We start from the raw sequence: 26,043 nt of genomic DNA, 5'->3' as shown, positions 1-26,043 counted from the left end.
TGCCACCAGTAGAAGAGGTTGGGAATGGAGGCTAGCCAACCAAGACGGGGAGAGCGCGTCGATCAAGTGCGGTGACGAATAACAGATTAGGTTGGGTTACATGTGAGTCGCATCGTGCTCTGTGCAAGGAGGCGCACGAGTTACTGAGGAGCGCGAACAAAGACATGGCAATATTATTGGGAGGCGCAGTGGGACACGAGTGGACACTGGACAGTGGACAGTGGAAGATGCGAAGCTGTCGGATTGACAGGGTATGGATGGAGGAGGATGGCGCAGGAGCGAACAACGACCCATGCTTGAGCGTTGACTAGGCAGCGGAAGTGCGGGATGCGCGTGGCGCACAAAGTCTACCGAACTTGATGATCGAACATCGCCTGTGGGCTACTTGGTGCATTTGAGTCGTCAGTATCTTGCCGCACCTGCAGCCACTGTCTTTCGACTCTGTTCTTCTCAATCCTGTATCAGCCCAAGTCGATTTGGATCCTGTAGTGAGCGGACAAAGGGATAATCCCAAGTCGAGCATTTGCGACAGCCAAAAACAAGCTCCAGACGGCGCACGGGAAGCAGCCGACTATCTAACGGGCCATATCAACATTCAGTTCGCTTCTCCACAAAAAAGGTGCCTACTTTATCACACAAAGACCATGACCATGGTTTGTCGCATCGTCTGCTGATAGCCGGTAGATAGCAACCAACGCACTTCCCATTCTGGCGTCTCCTTCTCCTCGACACCCTTGACTGTTTGTCTAGTCTGAAGCGCCTAGCCGTCGTCCAAGCATCTGCAACCAAGGACGTCGCAGCTGGAGCTCGGGAAACGAGCATTCGCGCCCTCGGATTAGGAGCGTCTCAGATTGTTGGCAGAAGCACTCGTTGGGCTGCAATGAAAGCCACATCCTTCCTCGCGTAAACTCGCTGAGCAATCGCCGCCGCCATGGGTGTCGAAGCCCATCAACGACCACCGCTGCCTGCGCCCACCGAACCTACCGATGTCGACGACACCGACGTAGCCACAAACGTCTCACGCCGTACCGACCAGACCTCCTACTCGATCCCAGAGGACGGCAGTCCCATCACCATCTCGACGCACAAACTCACCTCCAAAGAAGGCCCACGCCTCCGTCACGGTCGCAACAAGTCCCAGACCTCGCTGTTGATCGAGTACTTCGAAGCCACAAAGGGCGACAAAGCGAAGAACAGACCTAGTGTGCGCGTCAAAGTCACCCCTTCAGCCCATCGCAAGTCCAAAAACTCGGATTCGGTACAGATCACTGGCATTGGTCGCGATAAGAAGCCTTCATACACCCGTCGAATCTCTCTGGGCAGCAAAACATCTGACAAGACCGCGCCTGTCGACGGCACCGACATCAGCCAGTCTTCTGGAAGCAACCTCTCTGCTATCCCACCTGTCGAGGTCGAGATTCTCAACAACAGCGACATATCAAGCCTAAAGCACGGCCGCGAATCTCGCGACTTGCATTACTTGCCCACCACTTCGGACCTCTCGTCAATGCCTCCTGACAGTCTGCTCGATCCTTCTCACATATCCGCCATGACACAAGATGTATCCGAGCATGCAAGCCGCAGTCAGAGCCTTCTAGACCTTCCTGTACAGGATCGAGCACGCAGTGCGAGTCATGAGCGTATCAAGCAGAAAGTCATCGAGAAGCTGATGCAACGTCAACGGGCCGAGCCAGTCGAGTACGAACCCGACACGAAGCCAACCAGGGAGCGTCGTCGCCGCTCATCTCGCTCTACACGTGAAGATGAACTTGCAAGTGCTGCCGAATCATCCATTCTCTCTTCCAATCTTTCCCCGAGCAATATTTCATACGTTTCGGGCACTACCTCGAAGGTATCGTTAAACAACCCGAAGCTTCTCCAAATGGTCGAGGATACTGTGCGTCGTCTGATCTTGCCTGAGATCACTCAACTGAAGAATGAACAGCGGCGTTCTTCGCAGGGTTCATATACAGAGGAAGAGATTGACCGACGCCATGCCAAATCTACAAGTGTGCCCTCGATATCCAGCAAGCCTAAAGTCGTGCTCAACCGGTACGATGACAACCCTGGCGAGGTACTCTCCCGAGGAGACTCTGAGCGGCGCGAGAGAACCCGTCGATCTAGTCGCGCTGATAGCGAACAACCTCGACGCGAACGTCGTTCCTCACGAACCTCGACACAAGAAGAGTCTGTGCATAGAAGGTCGAGCAAAGACAAGGAGTCTCATCACATCAAGGACGCTACTGCTGCTGGTATCGCTGGCGGTGTCCTTACAGCTGCGGCTCTTCGTCATCATGATTCACAAGACACCGTCAGCCGTGAACGTCGCAAGAAACGCAAAGCCCGCGGAAGTCGTAGTGACTCTACAAGTCTGGCTGAGACCGAAAAGACTTATCGTAAAGAGCAGATTCCTCCTATGCCATTCACCGGTGCGTCGGTCATGAACGACTCGGAAGTGACCCGCGAATCTATCCTGACCGCGTCTACTGAGCGACCGCCATCCGCTACAATAACAGAACGTCAGACTCCAATCCGTGAGGTACGTCGAGGCTCACTTCGAGGCTCTTTGTCGCCTGCATCGACAACCCCCAAAGCGAAGGGGGTCCGCTCGCCTCAGACCTTAGCACTCTCTAAGAGTAACACTTCCCCGATGGAAGAGGAGCCTTCGAGCGCTCAGTCGATCTCAACCAAGGCGAAACTTGCAGCACTAGCTGCGGCCGGCCTAGGAGGCGCCGAAGTTGTGCAACATCACAGCCCGCGTAATCATGAACTGAGTCCTACGCAGAGTGTATCCACATTCAGGGATAGTCTCCACGATCCCTTGGTTCCTCATGGCCTACGACCTCGTAGCAGAGTCTCCGAGCTGTCCGCCGAATTTGAGGAGCGTCAACGGAACGCCTTGTATCCTGTTTCGGCGCCAACATCTCCCAACGCTCAGAAAAGCAAGTTCGATCTTCCTAGAGCCTCCTACTCGCCTACGCAAGTATACGATGAAGCCGAAGAACGCAGTGAGCTAGAAGAGTGGTTCCAGCAGGAGCATGAGAAGAACGAGGAATATCGTAAATCCCTCGGCGACATAAGCACAGTGACTGGGTCTCTTGATGATCGCCGTTTGACACAATACACAGAAGGTAGCTATCTTTCGAGCGAACATAGTCCAGAGCGTAACGTCAAAGGAGCTGCTGCGACTCCTCAGTACACACATCTGCCTCATGGCGTTGAATCTGCCGTCGCCTCTCTGGTTGATCCTTCGACGATCAGTACAAGCATCCAGTCCTCACAGGCAAGCCCTAGTAATTTCGAAGATGTTCGTTACCATGAGCAGACGAACGAGAATGTAAGAGAGGAGCTTCGCGGCCCATCTCTTAGTCGCCAAAGTATGGAGTCAAAGACTCAGCACCCGACACAGACCCGCTGGAGCATATTGCGTGAGAATGCCGCGGCTCTATCCAGTCGCGGCTCATCCGCTCAACCTACGGATTCCCCACACCAAAGCGAATCTTTCCACGAGGAACGTACGCATGTGGACTCGCCCCCTGTCCGCCTCAGCGCGCATGGCATTCCTGATCTCAATGATCCTATGCCCGAGATTGGACATGGGATCGACTCTGAGTCTGACTTGAGTACAAACCCTCCCGAGATTCAAGGTCCTGGCCCAGGCAATGGTCGCTTTGAATTTCATCATTCTTTCTCGCAAAGTCCCGAGAGAGAATCTATTCGTCACGACAGTATCTCCGAGCACAGCTTCTCGATGAACGACAGAATCAAAGTGGGCGCGGACATCGCCGCCGGTGTTTTCGCTGCCGACAAACTCTTGAACCGACACAGTTCTGACAAGCATCTTTCTGCAAATCAGGCCGTAGTTGAGGACTATGCTTCTCGCGAGACGACTCCAGATGTGCGTCAGGCGCAGGCTGTCCGAGTGGGCCGTGCAGGAACGGCTTCTCCTCCGGCTCACTTTGGCGATGAAGGATACGCATCTGCTGCCTACGCTCGCTCGAACGGTGCCTCTACCCCAAGAGGCCACAAGATGAGCGTCAAGAACAATCTCGAAGAATATAATGCGGAGACGACACTTGATGAGACTTTCATTGAGAAGCACCACCGTCACTTGAGTGGCAACTCTCATGGCATGTCCTCTCCGCTCTATGACAGTGCTACCGGCAGAGGGATTGATACGATCCAATCCAAGGACGTGGTCGCCTTGATGGACCACCTTACAGTTCGAGACGCGCACCGTAATGCAAGGGATACTGAGATCCTTGTCACACTAGTCCGCAGTGCTGCAGAGATGCGCCACGAGTTCGAAGAAATGAAGAAATTCATCGCCGAGCAGGATCGCAAAATCATGGACAACACGGATCGCGATGCCGAGTACACTGTCAAGAAAGTGCTCGGTGGCCCTCGACCCCAGCCACCGATTGTCCCTCGAGCCACTCATGGCAACTACAACGATGACGATCTCCCAATGAAACGTAAGAACGTCTTCAAGCGTGCGCTCAAGGGGCTAAGTAAGAGAGGCTCGAATGACTTGTCCAAGATCGAGGACATGTTGAATCAGATACTTGGAGATGTTGAAGATCTGAAGCTGACGCAAGGAGATCGACCACCCATGTCGCTCCGCGGTAGTAGCTTCGACTCATACGAAGATCGAGCACACTATGGACGAGACTCTGGATATGAGCCTGAGGGACAAGCCGGTACCTCGTCCACTCCAAACCACTCTGGCCATCTCTCAAACCAATCTGGTAATGCGTCGTTCCCTTCTCCTAAGGAGAACACAGTCTCTCCACAAGAGAGATATTTCCATTCTGGGTACAATGGTCGCAGAGACTCAATCAATCGCGTCAGCACGGTACTAGAAGAGGAGAGCAACGATGGCAGGTCTTTCCTGGAGCAGCATGAGACTCACGTTCTCGATAATCAGTTTGAAAACAACGAGCGGCTTCTGACACCGACACAAGAGTCTTTCAACCGACAATCTGGGTCTTCCGACTCCATTGCTACACCTCCTCAGAAACAACATAGCCCTTTCGACGCTCAGACTGGTGCTGATAGTACTCCCGAGAAGCAGCACAAGCACAAATCTAATAGTTCGTCTCTGTTTGGGATTCCCAAGATGTCGCGTTGGTCTAAGACGACGACCTCTTCCGGTCCGGAGAATTTAGAAGTCTACGGTCAACGTCGTAGCCAATACACCAACGCCTCTAGAAGTGGCGATAGTCTAAGCTCAGACGACGGAGCATACTACGGCAACGGGTATGCACTGCAGTCCGATGATCGTCTTCGATCTACCCAGTCATTAGCAAAGGAGCAAACTGTCAGAGAACATTTGCTCGACAACAGAAGCGTGCACAGTGAACTCAGTAATATGACACGGACACCGTCACCGCTCATACCATCAGAGTCGGGCTCCCAATTTGACAACATTCCCATCCTCCTTCCTGAAGACGACGATCTAGACAGGTTCGATGATCCTAAATACTCAGCTCACCGCGATTCCTTGTTGTTGCAACATCCCCAGCCTCGACCAGGACAGACCCATCGCCATCAAACAAATCTCGAGAATGAGGCTCGCACATTCAGCGGACCCGATCATTTCGAGACAGGAACAAGCAGCGATCTTTCTCAGCGTACAGTGGAGAGTGATTTTGATCCTCAACAATGGGGATCGGATCCTTCACTTTCTTTGGCTCGTACCAACAAACTCAGCGGCATCTCTCCTGGTAAGGATAATGGACCTCTCGTCCCTGGAAGTAAGCCAAAGCCTGCACCCAGAGTTGAAGTCGAGCCACCAAAGGAGCAGCGACAGCAGGCACCGCAGAAGCCTCGTCAGATGTATTACTCGACTCCGCTTGGCTCGGGACACCTACTAGAGCCTATCGAGGAAGTGCGATACTCGCTGGAGACAGATCGTGGACATGTGAGCATTCTCACGCCCCCTGATAATGTGCTTGACTAATCGAGATGTGATCAGCGTTCACCCGAGCCAAGCGCTAGCCCCCGAGTAGCCAGCCAGCTCAGTCCAACTCGCAAGATCACCGGACCCAGACCGATGGGCTCACGCGCCGCCAGTGGTGCAAATGAAGGAGTCCAACAAGAGCAACTTTCCGGTACTGTAAGAAGGAAGCCAGTGCCTTCGAGCAAGAGTTGTGGTTCGTGATTTTTGTTGATTCAAACTTTTCTCTTTCTATTTCACATATTAAACAAGAAACATCACATTGCTGGGAAAGTGGCGTCTGTTGTAGTGTTGCTCCAATAGACGAGACACAAGAAGATGGCCGAATGTGTGGCAACACGCTCGGACAGTGAGCAGGGAAGAAGTATGGAAGGAGCTGATTCGGAGGACAGATTCGTTTGATGACAATAGTGAAATTTTCTAAGCACCTGCAGACAGTAATTCGGCGGAACACAAAGATAAGGGCGGATACTGGAAAGAACGACTTTACGACGCAAACAGTCATTCGAGCGGCAGCATCGAAGCCAGCTGACTATCAGAGGAGGAAGAGATGTAATAATGATACCTTTGCTTCGACGATCATGTTTGTTTCCTTCTGCGAGGTATCTCTGTCACTGGTGCACATGTTGCCTTCGGGCCTCCGCTTCGAGCCGCTCCTACTTTGCCAACCATAAGTCAAGTCATAAAATGATGTCTTGCACTTTCCAACTTCCGCGATCAAAATCCGATTTTTGAGAAACCTCGACCGTTGATAAAGCGGCGATCGTTGATCGCAAAACGCTCGAGATTGACTTTCGTTGAAAATTCATGCTTGGCGACCTCGACATGTGTTCTAAATTCTGTCACTACCATGTCTCTTTAATGGTCGAAGCAGAGCAGCGACGAGCTGTAGCAAGGCACAGTAATTTTCCACATCAACGACTGGCGCACGAAGAAGCCATGTGAAGACACATCCCAGAGATGTCACCAAAACCTTACAAAGCATTGTGCCTCGAGTCAGCTACAAGCATGACAGTTTTCGCACAAAGGGAAGGAACAGAAGCCATTCTCGCGATTTCCTGTCTAATTCCACAAACCGATCAACTCACCGTCATTCGCCGTCCTGCGGTCATGCTTCGGATGCAGGATCTAGAGCCTGTGCTTCTAGAGGTCTCATCTCGCCTTCTTCCCTTCTGCCCCACGATACAGTGAGCACGCACCATAACCATGCCATACAGAAGCTCAGCCACGTGCTTGATTCCGCGGGATCATGCTGCAAGTTTGCCAACCTTGCTTTGGCGGATAGAAGGCCGCTGTGCACTGGTAATGAATTAGGGTTTACCAACGACTCGTGAGCCTTTTGTCCCCGTTGACCTGATTCGAGAAACCTGACAAGACCTAATTGAGTTCTTTTAGAGCAAATACGACGGGATGTCGTTCAAATGCTTCTGGTTCGACGCCAATTGCGAACGTAAGAAGGTGAGATGCCGTGCCCGTCGAGCTGGTTGCTAGTGTGTCAATGACTTAGGGTTACCTCAGGGTTCACTGCGGCCGCTTTGATGGATATGGACGAGAAAAGATTGTCTAGCGAATGATGCGAGCACATGCGAGATTAAGAAAAAGTCGGGATCAGGGGGAAAGCTTTCAGAGGTCTGGTCGACATGGCTTGCACTTTCCATCTTGCTGCTGTTTCCGATCTCTGTGTGACGAGCTCCAGGTCTGGTCACTGACGTCGAATCTGCATGGAAGATCGCGTGGCTGGAGTTTAATGGCGCACCGCAGCAATTTTTGGCGAAAAGACGTTGGAAGCTTAACAGCCTTACCTCCGGCCTTACCTGACTCTGAAACGAGGATCTGTCATACGCCAACGGGGTCTCGATTCTCTCCATGAGCATGGGAAAAATGAAGACTAGGAGAGGAAAATATATCTCAGATGCAGGTCCCATCGTATCGACTTGCTCCTTCTTTTCTACCCCAGCTGCGGACCGGACGATCACTCTATCTAACAGTCTAATTTATTGAAGCCATGGAGGGCAAGCAGCTTTCAACCTTTATTGTCGCTCTTGTGAGCTTGCTGGTCACGACTATTGTCGTCATCGTAAGATGCATTGTTCGTACTTCTATCAGAGGTTTTGGTCTCGATGATGGAGCTATGGCAATTGGTCAGGTATGGGTCTCCCATTGAGGATACAGGTCAACAAATGCTCATTGATTACAGGTGCTATTCTTCGGAACATGCGTAGCAGTCATGTACGGATGCAATCAAGGCATTGGTGTCAGAGACATCTACTTGACACCAGAGCAGCTTGTCAACGCTAGACACTCCGTTCTCATCTTCCAATGCTTCTACCTCATCTCTCTCATTTTCGTCAAGAGCAGCATTTGCTTCGCACTGCTCCGCATCACTCCCAACAAGCAGATCCGCCAATTTCTTTACTTTATCATCTTCCTCTCTTTCTGCTGTGGATTCGTCACCATGGTTGCATGCTTGGCCATCTGTGTACCCGTCTCGGCCTCCTGGACTGGTGTCGGAAAGTGCGCGGCTCCCAATGTTCTGAAGTGTGTTGCTGTGTACACCACAGTGTCTTCATGCATTACGGATTTTTCCTGCTCCATTCTTCCTTTCGTCATTCTGTGGAATCTTCAAATGGCCAAGAAGCTCAAGTTCACTTTGGCTGCCATCCTGAGTCTCGGTTTCCTGTACGTTGATCCCTACAATTTCCATCACCGACGGTCCACTGACAGAAGATACAATAGTGCCAGTGCCGCTACAGTCGTTCGCGCATTCTACTTCAACCGCTTCCTTGCCACGGTAGACTACGTCTGGGGCTTCAGTGACCTCATGATTTGGAGTATCATCGAGGATCTTATTGCCATTACTATCGGCAGTGTACCCAGCTTGAAGCCTCTCGTTGCACGCTTCAAGTTCATGTCATCAGTATCTTCCACCCGCCGTGCCGGCAAGAAGACTGGCGAGTACCAGAACTGCGAATCCTACAACATGCACACTCAAAGCAAGAGCAAGAACCAGACCAGAGTTATCACCACTGCTGCTGAGGAGAGCGAAAGCATGAAGGATCTTGTCAGAGAGGAGGGTATCACCATCAGTCAGGAGTTTAGGCACGAGGAAGAGTACGAGTACCATGACAGAAAGCCCGGTGTTGATGTTTAGAATATATCTGATGTTACAGGATATGGATAGTACAGTACATAGATCTGGGATATCACTAAATTTCGCGTACTTTGACACTTTCGGGAAATACGGTTGAATATTTGCCAGCGTGTATTCTGATCTATGAATCTAGAGGATCTCATTATCCTCCTTGGTACCTTGATTGTTTCCTTCTGGGTTCTTTTTTCCGCCTTGGGAGTTGTTTCTCCTTTGGTTAGCTTTTTGCTTCTTTCCACCTGGATTGTTATTTCCACCTTGGATATTCTTATATTGAGCCTGGTTGTAGCCGTTCCAAGCCGTGTTGTACCGCTTTTGCATACCTCCTCGACCACCGCCGCGGTAACCACGGCCGCCACGACCACCTCGATCAACTCGACCGCCTCGAGTACCATAATCTCTCTGAGCATACGCAGTGTTTTGATAGCCATTGTTGTTGCTGTTGTTGTTGTTGTTGTTATTTCCCTGGTAGTTGTTACTATCAGGGTTGTAGCGGCAGTCAGGTGCAATGTGGCCTCGCTTGTTGCAATAGGTGCAAACGATTTGCTTGGGAGGGCCACCACCACCGCCGCCACCGCTACTACCACTGGAGCTGGAAGAACCGCCGTTCTGGTTATACGGACTATCGAGACTCATGTTAGGAGAATATTGTGTAGGGGGTGCTGCGGCAGGGACCGGAGGATTCTGAGGGATATGAAGTGGTGAGGGTCTAGTAGCCATGAAGGGTGCTGCGGCAGGAATGTGAGGGTTTTGAGGGAGATAAGGTGGTGAGGGTATAGTAGCCATGGGGGATGCTGCGGCAGGAATCTGAGGGTTTTGAGAGATATGAAGTGGCGAGGGTCTAGTAGCCAAAGTTTCGCGCAATCCTTGGTTCGCTGCAAGAAGTTGCTGTAGAAGTTGATCCTTGTAGCCAACGGGTTCTTCAGTAGTGGCACAGCTCCTCTTGGCCTTACGATCATCGGACTCATCAACCTCATCGTTTTCGTCAAGATCTGCTTCGAACAGGCCAAATTTAAGTTTGGAGTATTGAGCGAATACTGGATCATCCTTAGCGACCTGGAGCAGACGGAGAGAAGTCATATCTTTTGGTTTTTCCTCAACACGTCTCCATTCCACGGAGATGTCGTCGTGGTGACAGTTCCATGCCAGGAAAACAGCATGAAGTTCCTTGTCGTGGGCGAAACCGCTGTGCGTACCTTTTTGGACGTTTCTGAACTCATGGTCGAAGATGCCGACACGGCCATTGCACCCATTAACAGGGCAGTAAATCGTGTAGCCTGCTTCGATCCTCTGAATAGCCCACTTGATGCCGGCGAACCTGCAACTCTCTGAGTAGAAGAGCTACTTCATCCGAGCGATGGTTGCGTGCACGTTAATACCATCAATCTCACACCAGGTTTGATCTGGTTGATATTCTCTGACTCTAGGCATGATATCTTCTAGATTGTGCAGAGGGATAGCTGTTCGCTCGATGGACGGCCCTGCGACGGTTTTGTTAAGGAGCTCGGTTACAAGCTTCTCGCAGGTCTCACTGGCCTCCTTCATCACCTCCCTCTTCCTTTTGAGGCTCTTTGTGGTCTGCTCCACGCGAGATTTCGAGTCACCTTCAGAGTTCCGAGTACCGCCAGGTACAGAGCCAAGTACTTTACGTACTTCCGGCAAGTCTCTGCGAGAACAGTCCTGATCATCATGACCTTGTACTGTGCACAAGAAGCATCTTTGATTTGGATTTGGGTTGCAGCAAACAGTCTCTGTATGGCCCTTGTAGCCACACTTTCGGCAGGATTCTTGATAATCCGGACTGAGCTTGATGAAAGCTTGTTGCACTATTTGGATACATGTGGCCGTGCGGTGCTGGTTAGTGTTGCACCACTTACACCACGCGTCTTCTGCGCGAAGTGGAGGCAATTGGTAAAGTCCATCGTAGGCTTGAGGCGTGACAAAAGCGTTAACACTAGTCTTATTCCCTTCCTTTTTCGGGCAGAATGCAGGCCAATGGTCGTTACTGCCGCAATAGTCGCAATTTCTGTTTGCAACCTGATTGTTGTTATTGTTATTGTTGTTGTTATTGTTGTTGTTGTTGTTGTTATTGTTGTTGTTGTTGTTGTTATTGTTGTTGTTGTTGCTATTTTTATTGTTGTTTCCCTGGTAGTTATTACCACTGGGGTTGTTGCGGCACGTGGCCTTTCTTGTTGCAAAAGCCGCAAGTGTTTTGATTGTAGTTATTCTGTTTCTTGGCCATTATGTTTGGCTATATGGTAACAATCACGATGTTGTGGTAAAGGTCAAGTGTCAAGTACTATAATTGCTTACTGAATTTTATGTTGTTGGTTTCGTAGCGAAAGAATCTGCCAGCAGACTCAAAAGGAATAAGGCGAGGAACAAAATTTGTACAGAGAAACGAAACTTGATTGCGCCTTTATCCGCGAGCTGTGATCAATATATAGGTATCTGATGTTTGAAGAATCAAGGATAATGAAACGTTGGGTCGTGGCATCTTGCACAAAGAGTGTCGTAATTTGAAAGAACAGAGAAATGAAGTGGCGCGACATTTGCGACGAGTGATCATTCCATTTCTGTCTGTCAATGAAGTCCCTTGTCGTGGCGCCTGACGACTTTCTCCGCGAAAGAAAAATAATGGACGATATGATCAAAGGCAGAGATGAGTTATCAAAGAGGATCGTTGTGGCTGGAGGCCGACAATCGGAGGACAAAGGACGCGCGCTCTAGCCCAATCGAGTCATTAGCGGCAACATACCATTACTTTTACGTGAGAAAAAACAGCTTGGCACGCGTAACCTCCAGATTTGCTCCACGTTATGCCATTTTTTCTCCAACCTCTCCCTTTGCGTGAGTTATCGTGATTCTCCGAGTATTCTTCTTGTGATACCCTTTTTGTCTTTTTCCATTGGTATACCAATCTGTCCCGCCTTACTCCTGGTGTTGCAACCTGTAAATCGCTGAGATGGAAGTACCTGAGGCAAGAGTCCTGATTGTGATTACGGGAGGTACGATATGCATGCAACCATCCGAGAATGGTCTTGTGCCGGTACGTGATGTTTAATGAGGTGAACCTGCATAGTTGGATAACTTTTCTTTGTAGGGAAAGGGCTTCTTGAAAAATGGACTTGCGCCTCGACCATCTTTCAATGATGGCTCCTACCCCGAACCACTTGAAATCGTGATTGATGAAAAGGGCACCCGCAAAGCCGTGCAGAGTCTGCGTACTCCCCCGAGCACCTATAGTCGGCAGGTCCGGTACAGTGTTTTGGAGTTCGATCAATTGCTTGACAGCAGCAGCATCGACGCCGAGGGCTGGGATCAAATCGCTAGGACCGTCGAGCGAAATTACCAGCTATACGACGGCTTTGTCGTCTTGCACGGAACCGACTCTCTCGCTTATACCAGCAGCGCCCTAAGTTTCATGCTTCAGAATCTAGGAAAGCCTGTCATTCTTACTGGATCGCAAGCGCCGATGATGCAACTGCAAAACGATGCCCAGGATAATTTGCTGGGTGCTCTTGTCATCGCAGGCCACTTCATGATCCCGGAAGTCTGCTTGTTTTTCAACTTCAAGCTTTTCAGAGGCAATCGCGCGACGAAAGTCTCGGCCGATGATTTTGATGGATTTGCCAGCCCGAATATGCCTCCTCTTGCTACTATCAGCAGCTTGAGAACAAACGTCAGCTGGGATCTTGTGTACAGACCGAGAATTGTCAATCCCTTCTGTGTGCACTCAAGTCTGGACACCGCACATGTGGCCTGTCTGCGCGTCTTTCCTGGTATCAAGCCCGAGATGGTGGACCTGTTTTTGCGTACAGACGGACTCAAGGGTTTGGTGCTTGAAACTTTCGGTGCTGGCAATACTCCTGGAGGACCTGACTCGCCCATGACCAAAGTCCTGGCTGATGCCGTCAAACGTGGCATTGTCATCGTTAACGTAACTCAGTGTCTCAGTGGCAGTGTCAGCCCACTGTACGCGCCAGCTACCTACCTCGGACGTGCGGGCGTTGTATTTGGTCAAGACATGACAACGGAAGCAGCACTGACCAAACTTTCGTACCTGCTCTCGATGCCTGGATCCACTCCCGAGGACGTAGCCAAACAGATGCACAATTCACTCAGAGGCGAACTAACCGAGAGAGGCCGAACTCACTTCCAGCACCCTACAAGCGGCACCTTGACTCCTGAAATATCGAGTCTTACTGCGTTGGGCTATGCTATCCAGGACGGAGATGCCCTGAGCGTTAGGGACGTTGTCAGAGGCGAGAATCGCTGGCTTCTCAATGATGTTGACTACTCCGGGAATACGCCAGTCGTAAGTTGTGCCCCTATGTTCGATAACTCTTCTTAAGGGAGACTTAGCACATACGCATCGTGATACACGTAAAGCAGGCTAACAGGAATCACAGCATCTTGCAGCAACTGGGCCCAACGTTGATGTGCTCAAGGAAATGCTCAATCTTGGAGCTAGTGTTCACTTGCGCAATCGTAACGGTCGTACCCCTCTATTTGTCGCTGCTCACGCTGGTCTCGCCCATCATGTTGAAGCCTTGAGGGAAGCAGGTGCACATCTGCACTCTGACGAGCTGGCCACAGCTAAAATCTTCTCAAAGTCTGACCCCCACTCAGACGTCTGGGCACTTGCCGGTGTTGAAGAGCATTGAGTCTGAGATATGCAGACACACGTCATGAACAGGAAGTTTGCTATCGCCGGCTTCGAGCCGGATCACCAATAGACTCTCTACGAACGCTCATATGCCTCAAATGACCGCTCGAGCTCCGATGTCTCTCCAAAACAATCAAGCGTAAAAATGGGCTCTTAGTCTGTCACGAGTCTCAAGCGGACGCATAATGAACAGGGTCTGCCTCGATGAAACAAAATTTGGATGGCCGGAATGAGATTGCAAAAACCATATTCATCAGTCCGATCATGCTTGAATAGTGATCTGGATAGCTCGCGTCAAGTGGAATTGCGACTCGCAATTGACCACTCTCAATTGATGAGCTAAGATGAATACATTGGATAGAGACCCCATACGGCTCACACCATCGCAAGTCTAAATATAAAAACTGTCACTAATTAACGGACATAACCACACTTTCTTGTTAGGACACTTACTTTATACTATTCTTAGTCAAGAGTACATCCCATCCGCATAAGCGGAATTAGTAGATATTCTTTTACCTGCATATGTCAGGTTAAGGAAAGGCCAATATCAGTCGTCGGACGCTTGTATGCGTGCCGCTTTGTGACAGGCGCAGAACCCCGCTTGTTCGCCAACCTCAGTTCTCGTCACAACTTCACTTCTCGGTGCAATTGATTGTTCGCTCCTTCGCCCAAAACAACTTGACCGCAGTTCAACAACAGCCCATTCTTAAGCTCTGTAGAGACAGCGAGACTGCTCTGTTTCTCGGGCTTTCAAAGACGTGCTTAGTACGCAGGTCGAGAGAAGGAAGGGACAATCGCACTGGGATTAAGCGCCGCCAAACACTGCCAACATCTGCACTTAATCTACAGGCTCATGGCACACGACCCATCCAGCCCCATCTGCAAGATCTCCAAGCCGCATCAAGCTCTCACATCTCGCCAGCGCTTACGGTGAACTCGGCAAGAACAAAGACCAACATGAGAAGTGACACCAACAAGATACGGACAGCAAATTCTCCGGGATACATCCCTAATTTTGCTGTAGTGGGATCAAGAACGTCGCCAGATCTCTGTATGTGCAGACGCCTGACGCGTGGTGCGATGCATGGCGGCGCCTCGCATCCTTTTGCACTCATCCTTCCCGTCTTTGACTTGCATGACACTGCATGTATTTGCGGACCCGCAGAAGATGTGTAAGTTTAGCAGCTTTTTATTCTCCTCATCTCTCGTGTGCACCAACGCGATCTTCGTTGGAAATGCGTGAGCGGTAAGAAGTTGGAGACATATAAGTCGTGTTTGTACTCCCACTCCAATGCCGTTTAATATCATCGGACACACTTCAAAGACCACTCTCGACCGTCTCATTATTATAACCTGGTGGCTGTACAGCATCGATTGGCTTTTGTCTTTTTCGTCCCTGCGTCAAAATCACAACATACTTTGCATAACGTGCTTCATCGACGTCTTTCCGAAGCCTATCAATCTTCTAAAATATCTCCCGTAATGTCTTCAAACATTGCTCGGTTACTCTTGGCCTTCTTCTTGGCCACTGTATCGTTGGCTCTACCTACACCGAGCACTACAAACCAAAATACTGTACCTCTGAACGGACTTCCAGCACCTGATTCGCTATCTCTCAAATACATCACTCTCGGCGTCGGTACCCAAAACTACAGCTGCAGCGCCGCTGGTGCTGTTCCTACAGCCATCGGTGCAGTCGCTGACCTCTATGATGCGAGTCTACTCATATCGCCCTCGAAAGCATCCTTGATCCCATCATTCGCCGCAGTAGCCTATAGCACAAAAACTTGGTTCGATCTCCCTACTTTAGGACATCATTGGTTCAGTGCTGCAGGTGTACCGACTTTTGACCTCGAGGGCCGCGGCTTTCTGAGCGCGAAGAAGGTGGCTAATGTGCCGGCACCAAAGGGCTGCATCAGTTCGAGCGTAGATTGGCTGTACTTGCAGGATGATGGAAGAGGAGTTAGCAAGAATGTTCAGGCAGTATACAGAGTTGAGACTGCTGGTGGTCAGCCACCGGCTACTTGCAGCAAGGCCGGGGTAGTCAAGGTGCCCTATGCTGCCGAGTACTGGTTCTACGGTTGAACGGTTTGCTATGAGTTGGAGTTGGATGATGGTGTTGATAGTCGGGTCCGGAGTTACACATTTTTCTTTCTCTGCACGTTATTCGTCTTTGCTCTTTATGAATACGTAGGCCCCACTGGCCAAAAGGCGAGTTATGATACCCCGAGGGTGGTACAGATCAATCGTTTACATAATCTCATTCTTCGGCAGTCAGCCGCAGCTGCACTTGCCTCTCCTAATCTCATTGCTTCACATCTGTCACCTTTTCCTTACATGTGGAACGAAAACCATCGACTAGCAGAACGGAGAAGGAGCGAACCGATATGCTCCTTTCATAAGCTACGACATGCACTCGTATGTCGAATAGGATGACACAGAATGGGAAAGTCACGAGAGAATCACATAGACACAATTAAAAGGCACATCAAATGGTTCAAGGGGAAGAATAGAAGGAGTGAATTAGGAACCAGTCCTGTATTGATAATATTGATTTTAGATACCAACGCCGTGCAGATCAAGAATGAAATATCAAACGCCAACGCCGTGTAGCAGGATGAAAGCTACAATCCATGGTAAAAACACAAGTGTCGCCGGCGACAGCAAAAACCTAACCACTAGTTGTTCGGTCAGCTCAATTGTTAGATCTGCGTCTAGCACGAGCTTCATGTCTGGACAGTATTGGACCGTTTATCATACCTGGGAAGCTTTCTGAATCACGATGTCTGTTGTAAAAGTAAGCAGGCGTGGTCCAACGCTCAAAAATTTGAGTCTCGGCGACAGGATCAGGCATGAAGCCAACCACTCTAGTCTTCCACATGAACGAAGGTGTCCAATCGTCATGAGAGCAGGACACAGAGAGGAAGGCAGCGTGCTCCTTGTCACTGGTAACGTAGCGCAAGTAGTTTTCACCGCCGGATTGGAGGGATTTCCAAGTGAGAATGTTGAGCTCGTGGTCGACGATTCTGCATCTCGAGGTGCAACCAGGGTACTTGCAAGTAGAGTAGAAGCCTTGAGAGAGGTAGTTGATAGCGTATTTGAGGCGGTAGAAACGTTGACCGTTCTGCTGGAGCCTTTGGGACATCATGTTGAGAGTTTGTTGAATGTCAATATCGAAGTAGGGGCCGAGAATTGGAAGAGGACCACCTGGTCTTGTCAGTTCGCTCGTGAGGTCAATCAGGTGGTTTGCGGGAATGTCAAAACTATGAGGAGGATTGCTGTTGTAGAGAGGTAGAACAGGATCAGCAGGAGGACTGAGTGGACCAGTCGGACTCGAGGTGCTGGACTCTGGAGACTCGCTCATGTCGGTGTCGTCATCGGTATCACCACCAACGCCTTCAGCTAGAGCAACGGCACGAGTGTTGTCGAAAGCGTAATCATAGTCAGGCATGTCGATATCTTGAGGATGAGACATTGCTGCTGTTGTTGCTTGCAGGTAACCAAGTGAAGCCTGTACAATGTCTCGGATGAGTTTTGATTTTAGACAGAAAGGTTAGTCTTGTCAGCTTGTGATGGGACTTACCTACTGCGACTTGGTTGGAGGATGGAGAAAAGACGTTGATCAGGAGGATTAAGTATTGCATAGGCAGAAAATCTCTCCACGCACAGGTGGACACTTGAGACAATGTGTTGTTCAGCTGAAGAAAGGAAAGCAAAGAGAAGACATCGCTGCTCAAAGAAACATCAGCGAAGAACAATGGCCTCCAACTGTCGTTCTGCGTTTTGTCAAACTTTCACAACCTCTTTGTTTCTCGTACAGGGAAATTGTCTCAGTAGAAAGGTCAGCTTCCAGAGTGCGCAACTATGGTCATTGAGAAAGAAAAACAAGGAACAGCACATGAAGCAACTTCACTCCATGATAGTTGCTCAGGTCAATCTCGAATAGGCTTGTTGTGTGTGATGATCGTGAAATTTTGGATTTTCTGTGTCGTCTATGCCTCGTCCTCCTTGGAGTCCTCGCCCTCTTGACCCTTCTCTCTCAGAGCCAACTTCTCGGCCTTCTTCTCTGCAATCTTCAGAGCCTTACGCTCACCCTTTGTGAGCTTGCCGGAAGTGTTTTCTTGCTTTTCCTCGGGCTTCTTCTCGGTGACGGCCTCTTCGATGGAAGCAGTGGCGTTCTTGTTACCCTTGAACTCGAGCTTTCTAGGGGTCATGAATTCGCGCATGATCTCATCGGTGACCTTTGAGCGACGCTCCTGGAAAGCCTCAACGAACTTTTGCAGTTCCTTGATACAGCGCTTCTTGAGCTCACCAGTCGAGAGAGTACCCTTACGGTAACTCTGCTCGATCTCGTTGAGTTCGTCGTCGCTCTCGAGGAAGTATGAAAGGTAGGCATACGAGACATCAACGTCGGGGTTACCGCCGTACTTCTCGTGGTCCTCCTTGGTGATACCGCCGCCAGAGAAGGCAAAGCGATTGATCTTCTTTTCGATTTGCTTGGGAGTGTCGGACATGAAGATGGCAGAGTTGGGGTCGCTAGCAGACATCTTGCCGCCACTGCCTTGCAGAGCAGTCAAGAATTTGGACAGGATGAGGGCAGTCTTGGGAGCAGGGAACTCCATGCGGTCGCAGTTCTCGCGCAAAAGACGGAAGTAAGGCTCCTGATCAATGGCGCAAGGAATCAAGGTAGGAATAGCGGCGATGTGCTTGCGAGGACGAGCCTCGTCGTAATTGGGAGCGCGGAAGTCGCCAGCGCCGAACAGAGTAGGGTAGGAGGAAGCAAAGGCAGCAACGCACTGCTTTGCGGCATAGGCGTTGAGACCAATGTTTGTGCTGCCGTCGAAGCCCATGGCACCTCTGATCTGGTTGTTTGTGAGGAGAGCCTCGAACTCTGTGATGTTCTGGTAGAAGTGGCCGCCCATGTACTCGTAGTCGGTGTAGATGAAGGTCTTCTTTAGATCAAAGCCGAGAGCGATGATGTCCTTGCAGTTTTGCTTTGCGTACTCGATGAAGTCGCCGAGGGCAGCGCCCTTTGTGATCTTGCCCTGGTTCTTGTTGCGTGTGTAGAGGAACTTCTCGTCGTCGGTCAACATGACCACCAGAGGGACGTCGAAGATGTCCTGGAGCTCCTTGGTGAAGAGGAAGGGCACGGCGTGGCCCAGGTGCATGGAGCCACTGCTGGGGCCACGGCCGGTGTAGAGCAGGAAGAAGCCGTATTTCTCATAGTAGTCGAGGATCTTGTCGAAGTCGCGGTGGCTGAAGAAGAGCTTGCGGCGCATCAGACGGTGTGGCGGCTTTCCCGTCACACGCTCGAAGCGGTCCAGATGCTCCTGCGTCAGCGCCGGAGTGTTGAAGCGCTCGCGAAGCGCCTCGTAGTCGATGGCAGTCACGTTGCCATTCTCGTCGACTCCTCCGCTGACATTGTAGGGGTCGATCTGTTGTTCCTTTGCTGCTTGTTTGACTTGCTCGACGGCAGGAGGCGCTCCTGCGGCCGGCGATGCATCCGTGGAAGCCATTTTGAATGTTTCGAGAGCGAGTGACTCTTGCGACCGACTTTCTTGCTCTGTCAATAACGGCTATACCCCGCGGCTGGTCTGTGCGCTTTGTCTTCCTCTTGTGTTGATCCGCCTGTCAATCCTCCGCAAGTCTATATCCATGATCCATCCCATGCTCCTCCTACTCATACCGTCCGTCTTGGATGCGCAAGGCTTCACATCTCTGCTACTTCGTCTTGACCATACTGCTGTCCTCGATCATAGTCTATGGCAGCACCACCAATGGCAACTCCGGCAATGCACAAGAGCAGTTCTATTTGTCGTACATCGATGCTCTGTTCCTCTGTTCTAGCGCCATGACCAACAGTGGTCTCAGCGTGGCTAATCTGAGTGCTATCACAGGTTTCCAACAGGCCGTGCCCTACGACACCTACTCATTTAGTGGAACGTGGCACACTTTGAGTAAGTTGATTCTCATATGCGTTATGATCTGTGGACGACACCGCGGTCTACCTTACGCTGTAGACAGGGCAGTGCTGTTGCCAGGTGAAGAATTAATGGAAAAGATGGATACAGAGGTTGATGGACGAGGCAGAGACAAGAACGGTGTCCATTGACATGAGGATGGACAGATGGGTCACAGAGAGGACAACCGGTCACAGACTGGGAGCGAGGAGCAATGCGCTGATGTGCATGAGGTCAAAGGCACTGAAGAAGGTTCTCCATGAGGGTCCTGAGAAATTCCAGCTATGGTCGTGCAAACATATGATGCTCACTATCAGACCAATTTGCAAGTGCAAGCACCTCCGGAGTTCATGTAGAGCGGCAATATTTCGTGTTTTGCATCGAAGCGACTCTCATCATGCTTGCTTTGGAAAGACTTGGACTACATTGACAGCGACAAAGAACAAAAACCAACATGTGAAGGTGGACTGAGGAGGCAAAGATCTGCCCGAATCAGCGAATGTCACGCGTGGGGAAGGGCTGGGCCAGGGTCGGGGAGAAGTTTGGGCCGCGCCGACTGGCTGAGGACCTCAAAAAATGGCTCCGTCATCCCGCGTGGTCAGCAGCGCCGACTTGAGGGGAGCAGCCTTGCCGTTCTACTTTCTGTTCTGTACTCTGTAGCATCCCACCTGCTCCAATTGATCTCCTTCTCTTCGACACTATTCATCTCTTCACAGCACTCTTTCAATCCCTTCCAACCATCACTCATAGCATGCAACAAGATGGTCAAATTCTACTCAACTTCGTATAGCTACGACTACTCTTTTCCCGCCGTGTCGCTGGCCTATTTTCTGCGCTATCCAAACCCTTATAGCACTCACGTGCTCTCGACCGATGTCATCTCGCGCGAATACGACCCCGACACTCAACGCCTGACGACTGTCCGACTTCATCTGAAGAAGAGCAAACTCCCTGCGGCCATCCTCAAACTCCTGCCACGAAGCATTATGGGCGGCGCTGAAAACGGCGACAGTCAAGCTTATATCCTGGAGACGACCGTCGTCGACGCCAAAGAAGGGTGGATGGAGGCCGAGAGTCGCAACCTCGAATGGACTGGTGTCTTGAGTGTCATTGAGAAGCAGGTCTTCCAACGCAAGGCGCTCGATTCACAACCAAAACTTGCTGCACCCGTCGATTTATACGGTCAACAATCATCTCAGAGAACAGATGTCACAACAACTGTCACGCTGCAATCACGCATTGGCGAGAATATTCGTCGTAGGAAAGCACAAAGACAGGCTGAGGCTGAAGCCGTCGAAGAGGAGGCTCCCCCGGCGAGGATGGGATTCTTCAAGTCGTGGGCAGCTAGTCCCATGCAGCGATCTATTGAAGTCATTGGCCTTCGTCGTGCCGAAAAGTCACAACCCAAAGCAAAGGAGGGAATGAAGGTGGTGCTCGAGCGGCTGCGACAGGGTGGACTCGTCGCAGTACTCGAGGGTATGCGTCAGGATCGGGAGCTTATGTTCGTTGGCGGACAGGTCTAAGTGTTCTTCGACCACATGAATTGATGACTGGTCTTCAGCCATCGATTCTGAGCACGAAAGCAAAGAAGGTGGACAAATTGTATCAAGATTTTCTGGGATTGCAACAGGTTTTAGCGCGGCGTTTCGGGTATATTCTCAATACACACAAGATTGGCGCAGAGCAAATCATAGAGGTATCAATATGATGTCTTCTGGCTCGCCAAAAGAAGACTTGGGCATGATATTGGGTGGGATTATTTAAATGTATTACTAGCATTCACGTCTTGACGAGCCAACTCATCTCTCTTTCTCCTAACATTTCGACTCTGCCTCTTCTGTGATTACTATCGTGACTTCCTTGAATGGTGGAACGACCTGACTGTGATGATTAAAAGTTGTTGTTTTCGAAGAAAGGTGCGGTTGTTGGTGTTGGATCAGATAAATCAAGCAGGCGGTGGTCTGTGCGTAAAAGCATTTATGGGGAGTCGCGGTTTAGAGTCGCGTCCAAAGATGATGCTCTTTCGCTTCTTGGCTGCTCTTCTTCCCTCGCATCTCGCATTGCCTTTTTGTTCCCCGTCCTCCCTGCTCAACCACCCACCGCCATCGTAATCTCGGCACTCGCGCTGCTGAGCATCTCATCAACCACCACTCAGTCCATTGCAGAAACCACATTTGGCGCGCATATCCTCGCTTCCTCCTGGACCACCTTTTTAATCCGTCCTCCGCCGCAAGGCGACCATACCCACCCACTCTCATCATGAACGGCAACGGAGATGGCGATCACACCATGCGTGTATGTACCACTTTTTACCACCCTATTCCCCCAGCTCCATCATAAGCTTCAAATCATGGCTCCTTCTCCCTTTACCACATGGGACCTCCCCACTTTCCAAGGACCAACGCCCATGACACGCAAGACAACATGTGCTGACAATGAAAATACAGGATGTGATTGATACGCCTGACTACACCGTAAGCCACAAACGCGCCGCGTTCGCGTATCAACGCGCACATATATTAATAAGCCATTAGGACTCAGACGCCGGTATGACCACCACAGAAAGCAGCATCGCAGGTGACCTGGACGGCAGAAAGAAGAGATGGGAAGGCCATGAGCTGAGAAAAAGCGTTCTGGGCAAGAAGCACGACAAGCTGGGAGAATCAAAGGTAAACAACACGGCTCCGTCACCCCTCTGTGAGCTTGATTGCTTACAACCACTCGCAGGAAGACGACTCTATCCGCCGATTCCGGTACCTTCTCGGCCTGACTGACCTGTTCCGTCATTTCATCGACACCAACCCGAACCCCCGCATCAAGGAGATTATGGCCGAGATCGACCGCCAAGACGAAGAGGAAAAGGCAAGAGCTGGCAAAGCCCAATCGCGCAAGGGAGGTGCAGGCGGTGATAGAAGGAGAAGAACAGAAAAGGAAGAAGACGCAGAGTTGCTCCGCACCGGCAAGCACGAGAGTGATGAGTCGCGCACAATCTTCCGCGAGTCCCCATCATACGTCCAGGGTCAAATGCGCGACTACCAAGTCGCTGGTCTGAACTGGCTCGTCTCGCTGCATGAGAATGGTATCTCTGGTATTCTGGCAGACGAGATGGGTTTGGGCAAGACTCTCCAGACAATCTCCTTCATCGGTTACCTACGCCTTGTTTGCAACATTTCTGGTCCTCACTTGGTCGCTGTACCCAAGTCCACCCTGGACAACTGGAAGCGTGAGTTTGCCAGATGGATCCCGGAGATCGACGTTCTGGTCCTTCAGGGTACCAAGGAAGAGCGCGCCACAATCATCAACGAGCGCCTTCTTGAAGAGAAGTTCGATGTTCTTATTACGAGCTACGAAATGATTCTTCGCGAAAAGACGCACTTGAAGAAGTTTGCTTGGGAGTACATCATCATCGACGAGGCCCACCGTATCAAGAACGAGGAGTCGTCCCTTGCTCAGATCATCCGCATGTTCAACTCGCGCAACCGTCTCCTCATTACCGGAACTCCTCTACAAAACAACTTGCACGAACTTTGGGCTCTACTCAACTTCCTTCTCCCTGATGTCTTTGGTGATTCCGAGGCTTTCGATCAATGGTTCTCGGGACAGGACTCTGACCAGGAAACTGTTGTCCAACAGTTGCACAGAGTTCTGCGCCCTTTCTTACTGCGCAGAGTCAAGAGCGACGTTGAGAAGAGTTTGTTGCCGAAGAAGGAAGTCAATTTGTACATTGGCATGTCCGAGATGCAAGTCAACTGGTACAAGCGCATCTTGGAGAAGGATATCGACGCAGTCAACGGTGCCGGCGGCAAGAAGGAATCCAAGACGCGTCTGCTCAACATCGTCATGCAACTGCGCAAGTGCTGTAACCACCCTTATCTGTTTGATGGCGCCGAGCCCGGCCCGCCATACACCACCGATGAGCATCTTATCTTCAACTCAGCCAAAATGTTGATGCTCGACAAACTTCTCAAGCGCATGAAGGCACAAGGAAGCCGAGTTCTGATTTTCTCGCAGATGAGCAGACTCCTTGATATTCTTGAGGACTACTCAGTCTTCCGTGGGTACAAGTACTGTCGTATCGATGGCTCGACAGCTCACGAAGACCGTATTGCGGCTATCGATGACTACAACAAGCCTGATTCTGAGAAGTTCCTTTTCCTTCTGACCACTCGCGCTGGTGGTCTCGGCATCAACTTGACAACCGCCGACATCGTCGTCATCTTTGACAGTGATTGGAATCCTCAAGCCGATTTGCAGGCCATGGACCGTGCTCATCGTATTGGTCAGACCAAGCAGGTTGTCGTTTTCCGTTTCGTTACTGAGAACGCTATTGAGGAGAAGGTGCTCGAGAGAGCCGCTCAAAAGCTTCGCCTGGATCAGCTTGTTATTCAACAAGGACGTGCTCAACAAGAAGCAAAAAAGGCCGCTTCAAAGGACGAGCTCCTGAACATGATCCAGCATGGTGCTGAGAAGGTGTTCGAAGCCAACGCCGACGGCGCCTTCTCGAAGAACGGTGAAATTACTGAAGACGACATTGACGCAATCCTGAGAAAGGGTGAAGAGCGTACCGCTGAGCTCAACTCCAAGTACGAGAAGCTCGGTCTGGACGACCTCCAAAAGTTCACTTCAGAGTCGGCCTACGAATGGAACGGTGAGAACTTCGAGAACAAGAAGAAGGTTGAGATCGGCATCAATTGGATCAATCCCTCAAAGCGTGAGCGCAAAGACCCAGCTTCCTACTCGATGGATAAGTACTATCGAAACGCCCTTATGACAGGCGGCAGAACCGTCGACACCAAGCCCAAGGTTCCTCGCGCACCCAAGCAACAGGCCATGCACGACTATCAATTCTTCAACCCACGTCTTGCGGACTTGCAGGATAAGGAAACTGCATGGTTCCGCAAGGAGAACAACATCAAGGCACCTCTTGCCGAAGGTGATGACGAGGACAAGGAGCAGCGTGAGCAAGATCAATCTCTGGAGCAACAGGCTATCGACGATGCTGAGCCTCTGACTGAGGAGGAGCAACGTGAGAAGGACAAGCTTGCCGCAGAAGGCTTTGGCGACTGGAACAAGCGTGACTTCCAACAATTCATCAACGGTAGCGCAAAGTACGGCCGCACAAACTACGAAGACATTGCTTTGGAAGTCGACAGCAAGGAGCCTGACGAGATCAAGACTTATGCCAAGATCTTCTGGAAGCGTTACAAGGAGATCGCCAACTGGGAGAAGCACATTGACTCCATCAACGAGGGTGAAGAGCGCCGTGCAAAGGTCGTACAGCATGGCAAACTTCTCCGACAGAAGATGGGCTTGTACAGGGTACCGCTCCAGCAACTTAAGATCAATTACACTGTCAGCACTACCAACAAGAAGGTATACACAGAGGAGGAAGACCGCTTCCTTCTGGTCATGCTTGATCGCTTCGGTCTCGAGAGCGAGAACTTGTACGAGAAGATCCGTGACGAGATTCGCGAATCGCCACTCTTCAGATTCGACTGGTTCTTCCTGAGCAGAACACCACAGGAAATCGGTCGTCGCTGCAACACCCTCATCACCACTGTTGCCAAGGAGATGGCCGAGGCGAATGGCGAGAAACTGAACGGTAACAAGGGCAAGAGAGCTGCAGACGAGGAATCGAGCGAGGAGGAGGAAGTCAAGCCTACCACCAAGAAGGCTAAGGGCAACGTCAAGGTAAGCAATGCGTCACTTGTCAGGACCGACCGATACTAACATCATGATAGAACAAGCAACTCGACACTGTCAAGGGGGGCAGCAAGGCAGCATCAAGCACACCATCGCGTGCAGGCAGTGTAGCATCAACCGGCTCGAACGGAACCACCAAGGCCGGCGCTGCCGTGGTGACCAAGAGCGGCAGAGCATCGCGCAAGAAGTAGGATTGTTCACTTCATCATCTCTTTGGTTAATGGGCATTCTAAAGGAAAGCGGAGTAAGCTGGGAGGCGTTTACATGTTGATGCGAAGGGCTTGCTTTTCTGAATGATTCTCTTTGATGACTTGCTACGCAAGAGCTTTATCCTTTTACAGAAAGAAAGAACGGGCAGACACAAGTACGCTATAAAAGGAATTAGCAGGCAAAAAAGTTTGCCATTATTGACATTGTTGCCTTGTGCTGTGCACTTGTTCGAACTTGCTCGTTCGTGAGAGCTTGGTGATGTGAGACTCGTCAAGAAAAATGATGAAAGTCGTATTACAGTCGTCTCTCAACGCGACGGCACCATCATAGCTCGACAGAAGACTATGAGAACTTCTAGGCAACCACGTCTACGTTCATCTCCCAGTCATAC

General features: G+C 50.7%; 10 protein-coding genes across 10 annotated transcripts; 7 read left to right on the top strand and 3 right to left on the bottom strand.

The window, feature by feature from the left end:
- Positions 1–727: 727 nt before the first annotated feature.
- On the top strand, positions 728–6,262 carry AUEXF2481DRAFT_374086 (uncharacterized protein). Its single transcript, XM_013492210.1, has 2 exons — positions 728–5,923; positions 5,978–6,262. The coding sequence occupies exons 1-2, from the start codon at positions 932–934 to the stop codon at positions 6,161–6,163; spliced, it is 5,178 nt and encodes a 1,725-aa protein (XP_013347664.1). The 5' UTR covers positions 728–931; the 3' UTR covers positions 6,164–6,262.
- Positions 6,263–7,964: 1,702 nt separating this feature from the next.
- On the top strand, positions 7,965–9,110 carry AUEXF2481DRAFT_1584 (uncharacterized protein; the record flags this gene model as incomplete). Its single annotated transcript, XM_013491685.1, has 3 exons — positions 7,965–8,105; positions 8,157–8,638; positions 8,696–9,110. 3 exons carry the CDS (start codon positions 7,965–7,967, stop codon positions 9,108–9,110), a joined length of 1,038 nt encoding a protein of 345 aa, XP_013347139.1.
- Positions 9,111–9,191: 81 nt separating this feature from the next.
- Positions 9,192–10,544, bottom strand: AUEXF2481DRAFT_36063 (uncharacterized protein). The gene has a single exon (XM_013491966.1). The coding sequence runs from the start codon at positions 10,185–10,187 to the stop codon at positions 9,240–9,242; it is 948 nt and encodes a 315-aa protein (XP_013347420.1). The 5' UTR covers positions 10,188–10,544; the 3' UTR covers positions 9,192–9,239.
- A 1,413-nt stretch (positions 10,545–11,957) lies between these two features.
- Positions 11,958–14,250, top strand: AUEXF2481DRAFT_36062 (uncharacterized protein). Its single transcript, XM_013491965.1, has 3 exons — positions 11,958–12,156; positions 12,211–13,425; positions 13,520–14,250. The coding sequence occupies exons 1-3, from the start codon at positions 12,073–12,075 to the stop codon at positions 13,772–13,774; spliced, it is 1,554 nt and encodes a 517-aa protein (XP_013347419.1). The 5' UTR covers positions 11,958–12,072; the 3' UTR covers positions 13,775–14,250.
- An 858-nt stretch (positions 14,251–15,108) lies between these two features.
- Positions 15,109–16,112, top strand: AUEXF2481DRAFT_374020 (uncharacterized protein). Its single transcript, XM_013492209.1, has one exon. The coding sequence runs from the start codon at positions 15,262–15,264 to the stop codon at positions 15,862–15,864; it is 603 nt and encodes a 200-aa protein (XP_013347663.1). The 5' UTR covers positions 15,109–15,261; the 3' UTR covers positions 15,865–16,112.
- Position 16,113: 1 nt separating this feature from the next.
- Positions 16,114–17,533, bottom strand: AUEXF2481DRAFT_374019 (uncharacterized protein). Its single transcript, XM_013492208.1, has 3 exons — positions 17,367–17,533; positions 16,540–17,290; positions 16,114–16,457 (listed from the first exon to the last, which is right to left on the bottom strand). Exons 1-3 carry the CDS (start codon positions 17,421–17,423, stop codon positions 16,372–16,374), a joined length of 894 nt encoding a protein of 297 aa, XP_013347662.1. The 5' UTR covers positions 17,424–17,533; the 3' UTR covers positions 16,114–16,371.
- A 238-nt stretch (positions 17,534–17,771) lies between these two features.
- Positions 17,772–19,295, bottom strand: AUEXF2481DRAFT_45854 (uncharacterized protein; the record flags this gene model as incomplete). Its single annotated transcript, XM_013492080.1, has 2 exons — positions 17,772–17,935; positions 17,966–19,295. The coding sequence occupies 2 exons, from the start codon at positions 19,293–19,295 to the stop codon at positions 17,772–17,774; spliced, it is 1,494 nt and encodes a 497-aa protein (XP_013347534.1).
- A 142-nt stretch (positions 19,296–19,437) lies between these two features.
- AUEXF2481DRAFT_372823 (uncharacterized protein) lies at positions 19,438–20,195 on the top strand. The gene has a single exon (XM_013492207.1). The coding sequence runs from the start codon at positions 19,478–19,480 to the stop codon at positions 19,889–19,891; it is 414 nt and encodes a 137-aa protein (XP_013347661.1). The 5' UTR covers positions 19,438–19,477; the 3' UTR covers positions 19,892–20,195.
- A 45-nt stretch (positions 20,196–20,240) lies between these two features.
- On the top strand, positions 20,241–21,630 carry AUEXF2481DRAFT_373624 (uncharacterized protein). The gene has a single exon (XM_013492206.1). The coding sequence runs from the start codon at positions 20,501–20,503 to the stop codon at positions 21,260–21,262; it is 762 nt and encodes a 253-aa protein (XP_013347660.1). The 5' UTR covers positions 20,241–20,500; the 3' UTR covers positions 21,263–21,630.
- A 142-nt stretch (positions 21,631–21,772) lies between these two features.
- AUEXF2481DRAFT_36057 (uncharacterized protein) lies at positions 21,773–25,874 on the top strand. Its single transcript, XM_013491964.1, has 5 exons — positions 21,773–22,034; positions 22,187–22,213; positions 22,274–22,408; positions 22,467–25,430; positions 25,481–25,874. The coding sequence occupies exons 1-5, from the start codon at positions 21,999–22,001 to the stop codon at positions 25,631–25,633; spliced, it is 3,315 nt and encodes a 1,104-aa protein (XP_013347418.1). The 5' UTR covers positions 21,773–21,998; the 3' UTR covers positions 25,634–25,874.
- The last annotated feature ends 169 nt before the right edge of the window (positions 25,875–26,043 follow it).

This window comes from Aureobasidium subglaciale (assembly GCF_000721755.1).
Source record: "Aureobasidium subglaciale EXF-2481 unplaced genomic scaffold scaffold_2, whole genome shotgun sequence".
Taxonomy (NCBI): Eukaryota; Fungi; Ascomycota; class Dothideomycetes; order Dothideales; family Saccotheciaceae; genus Aureobasidium; species Aureobasidium subglaciale.
Note: the sequence above shows the minus strand (reverse complement) of the source record. Positions and strands in the feature narration are given on the sequence as shown.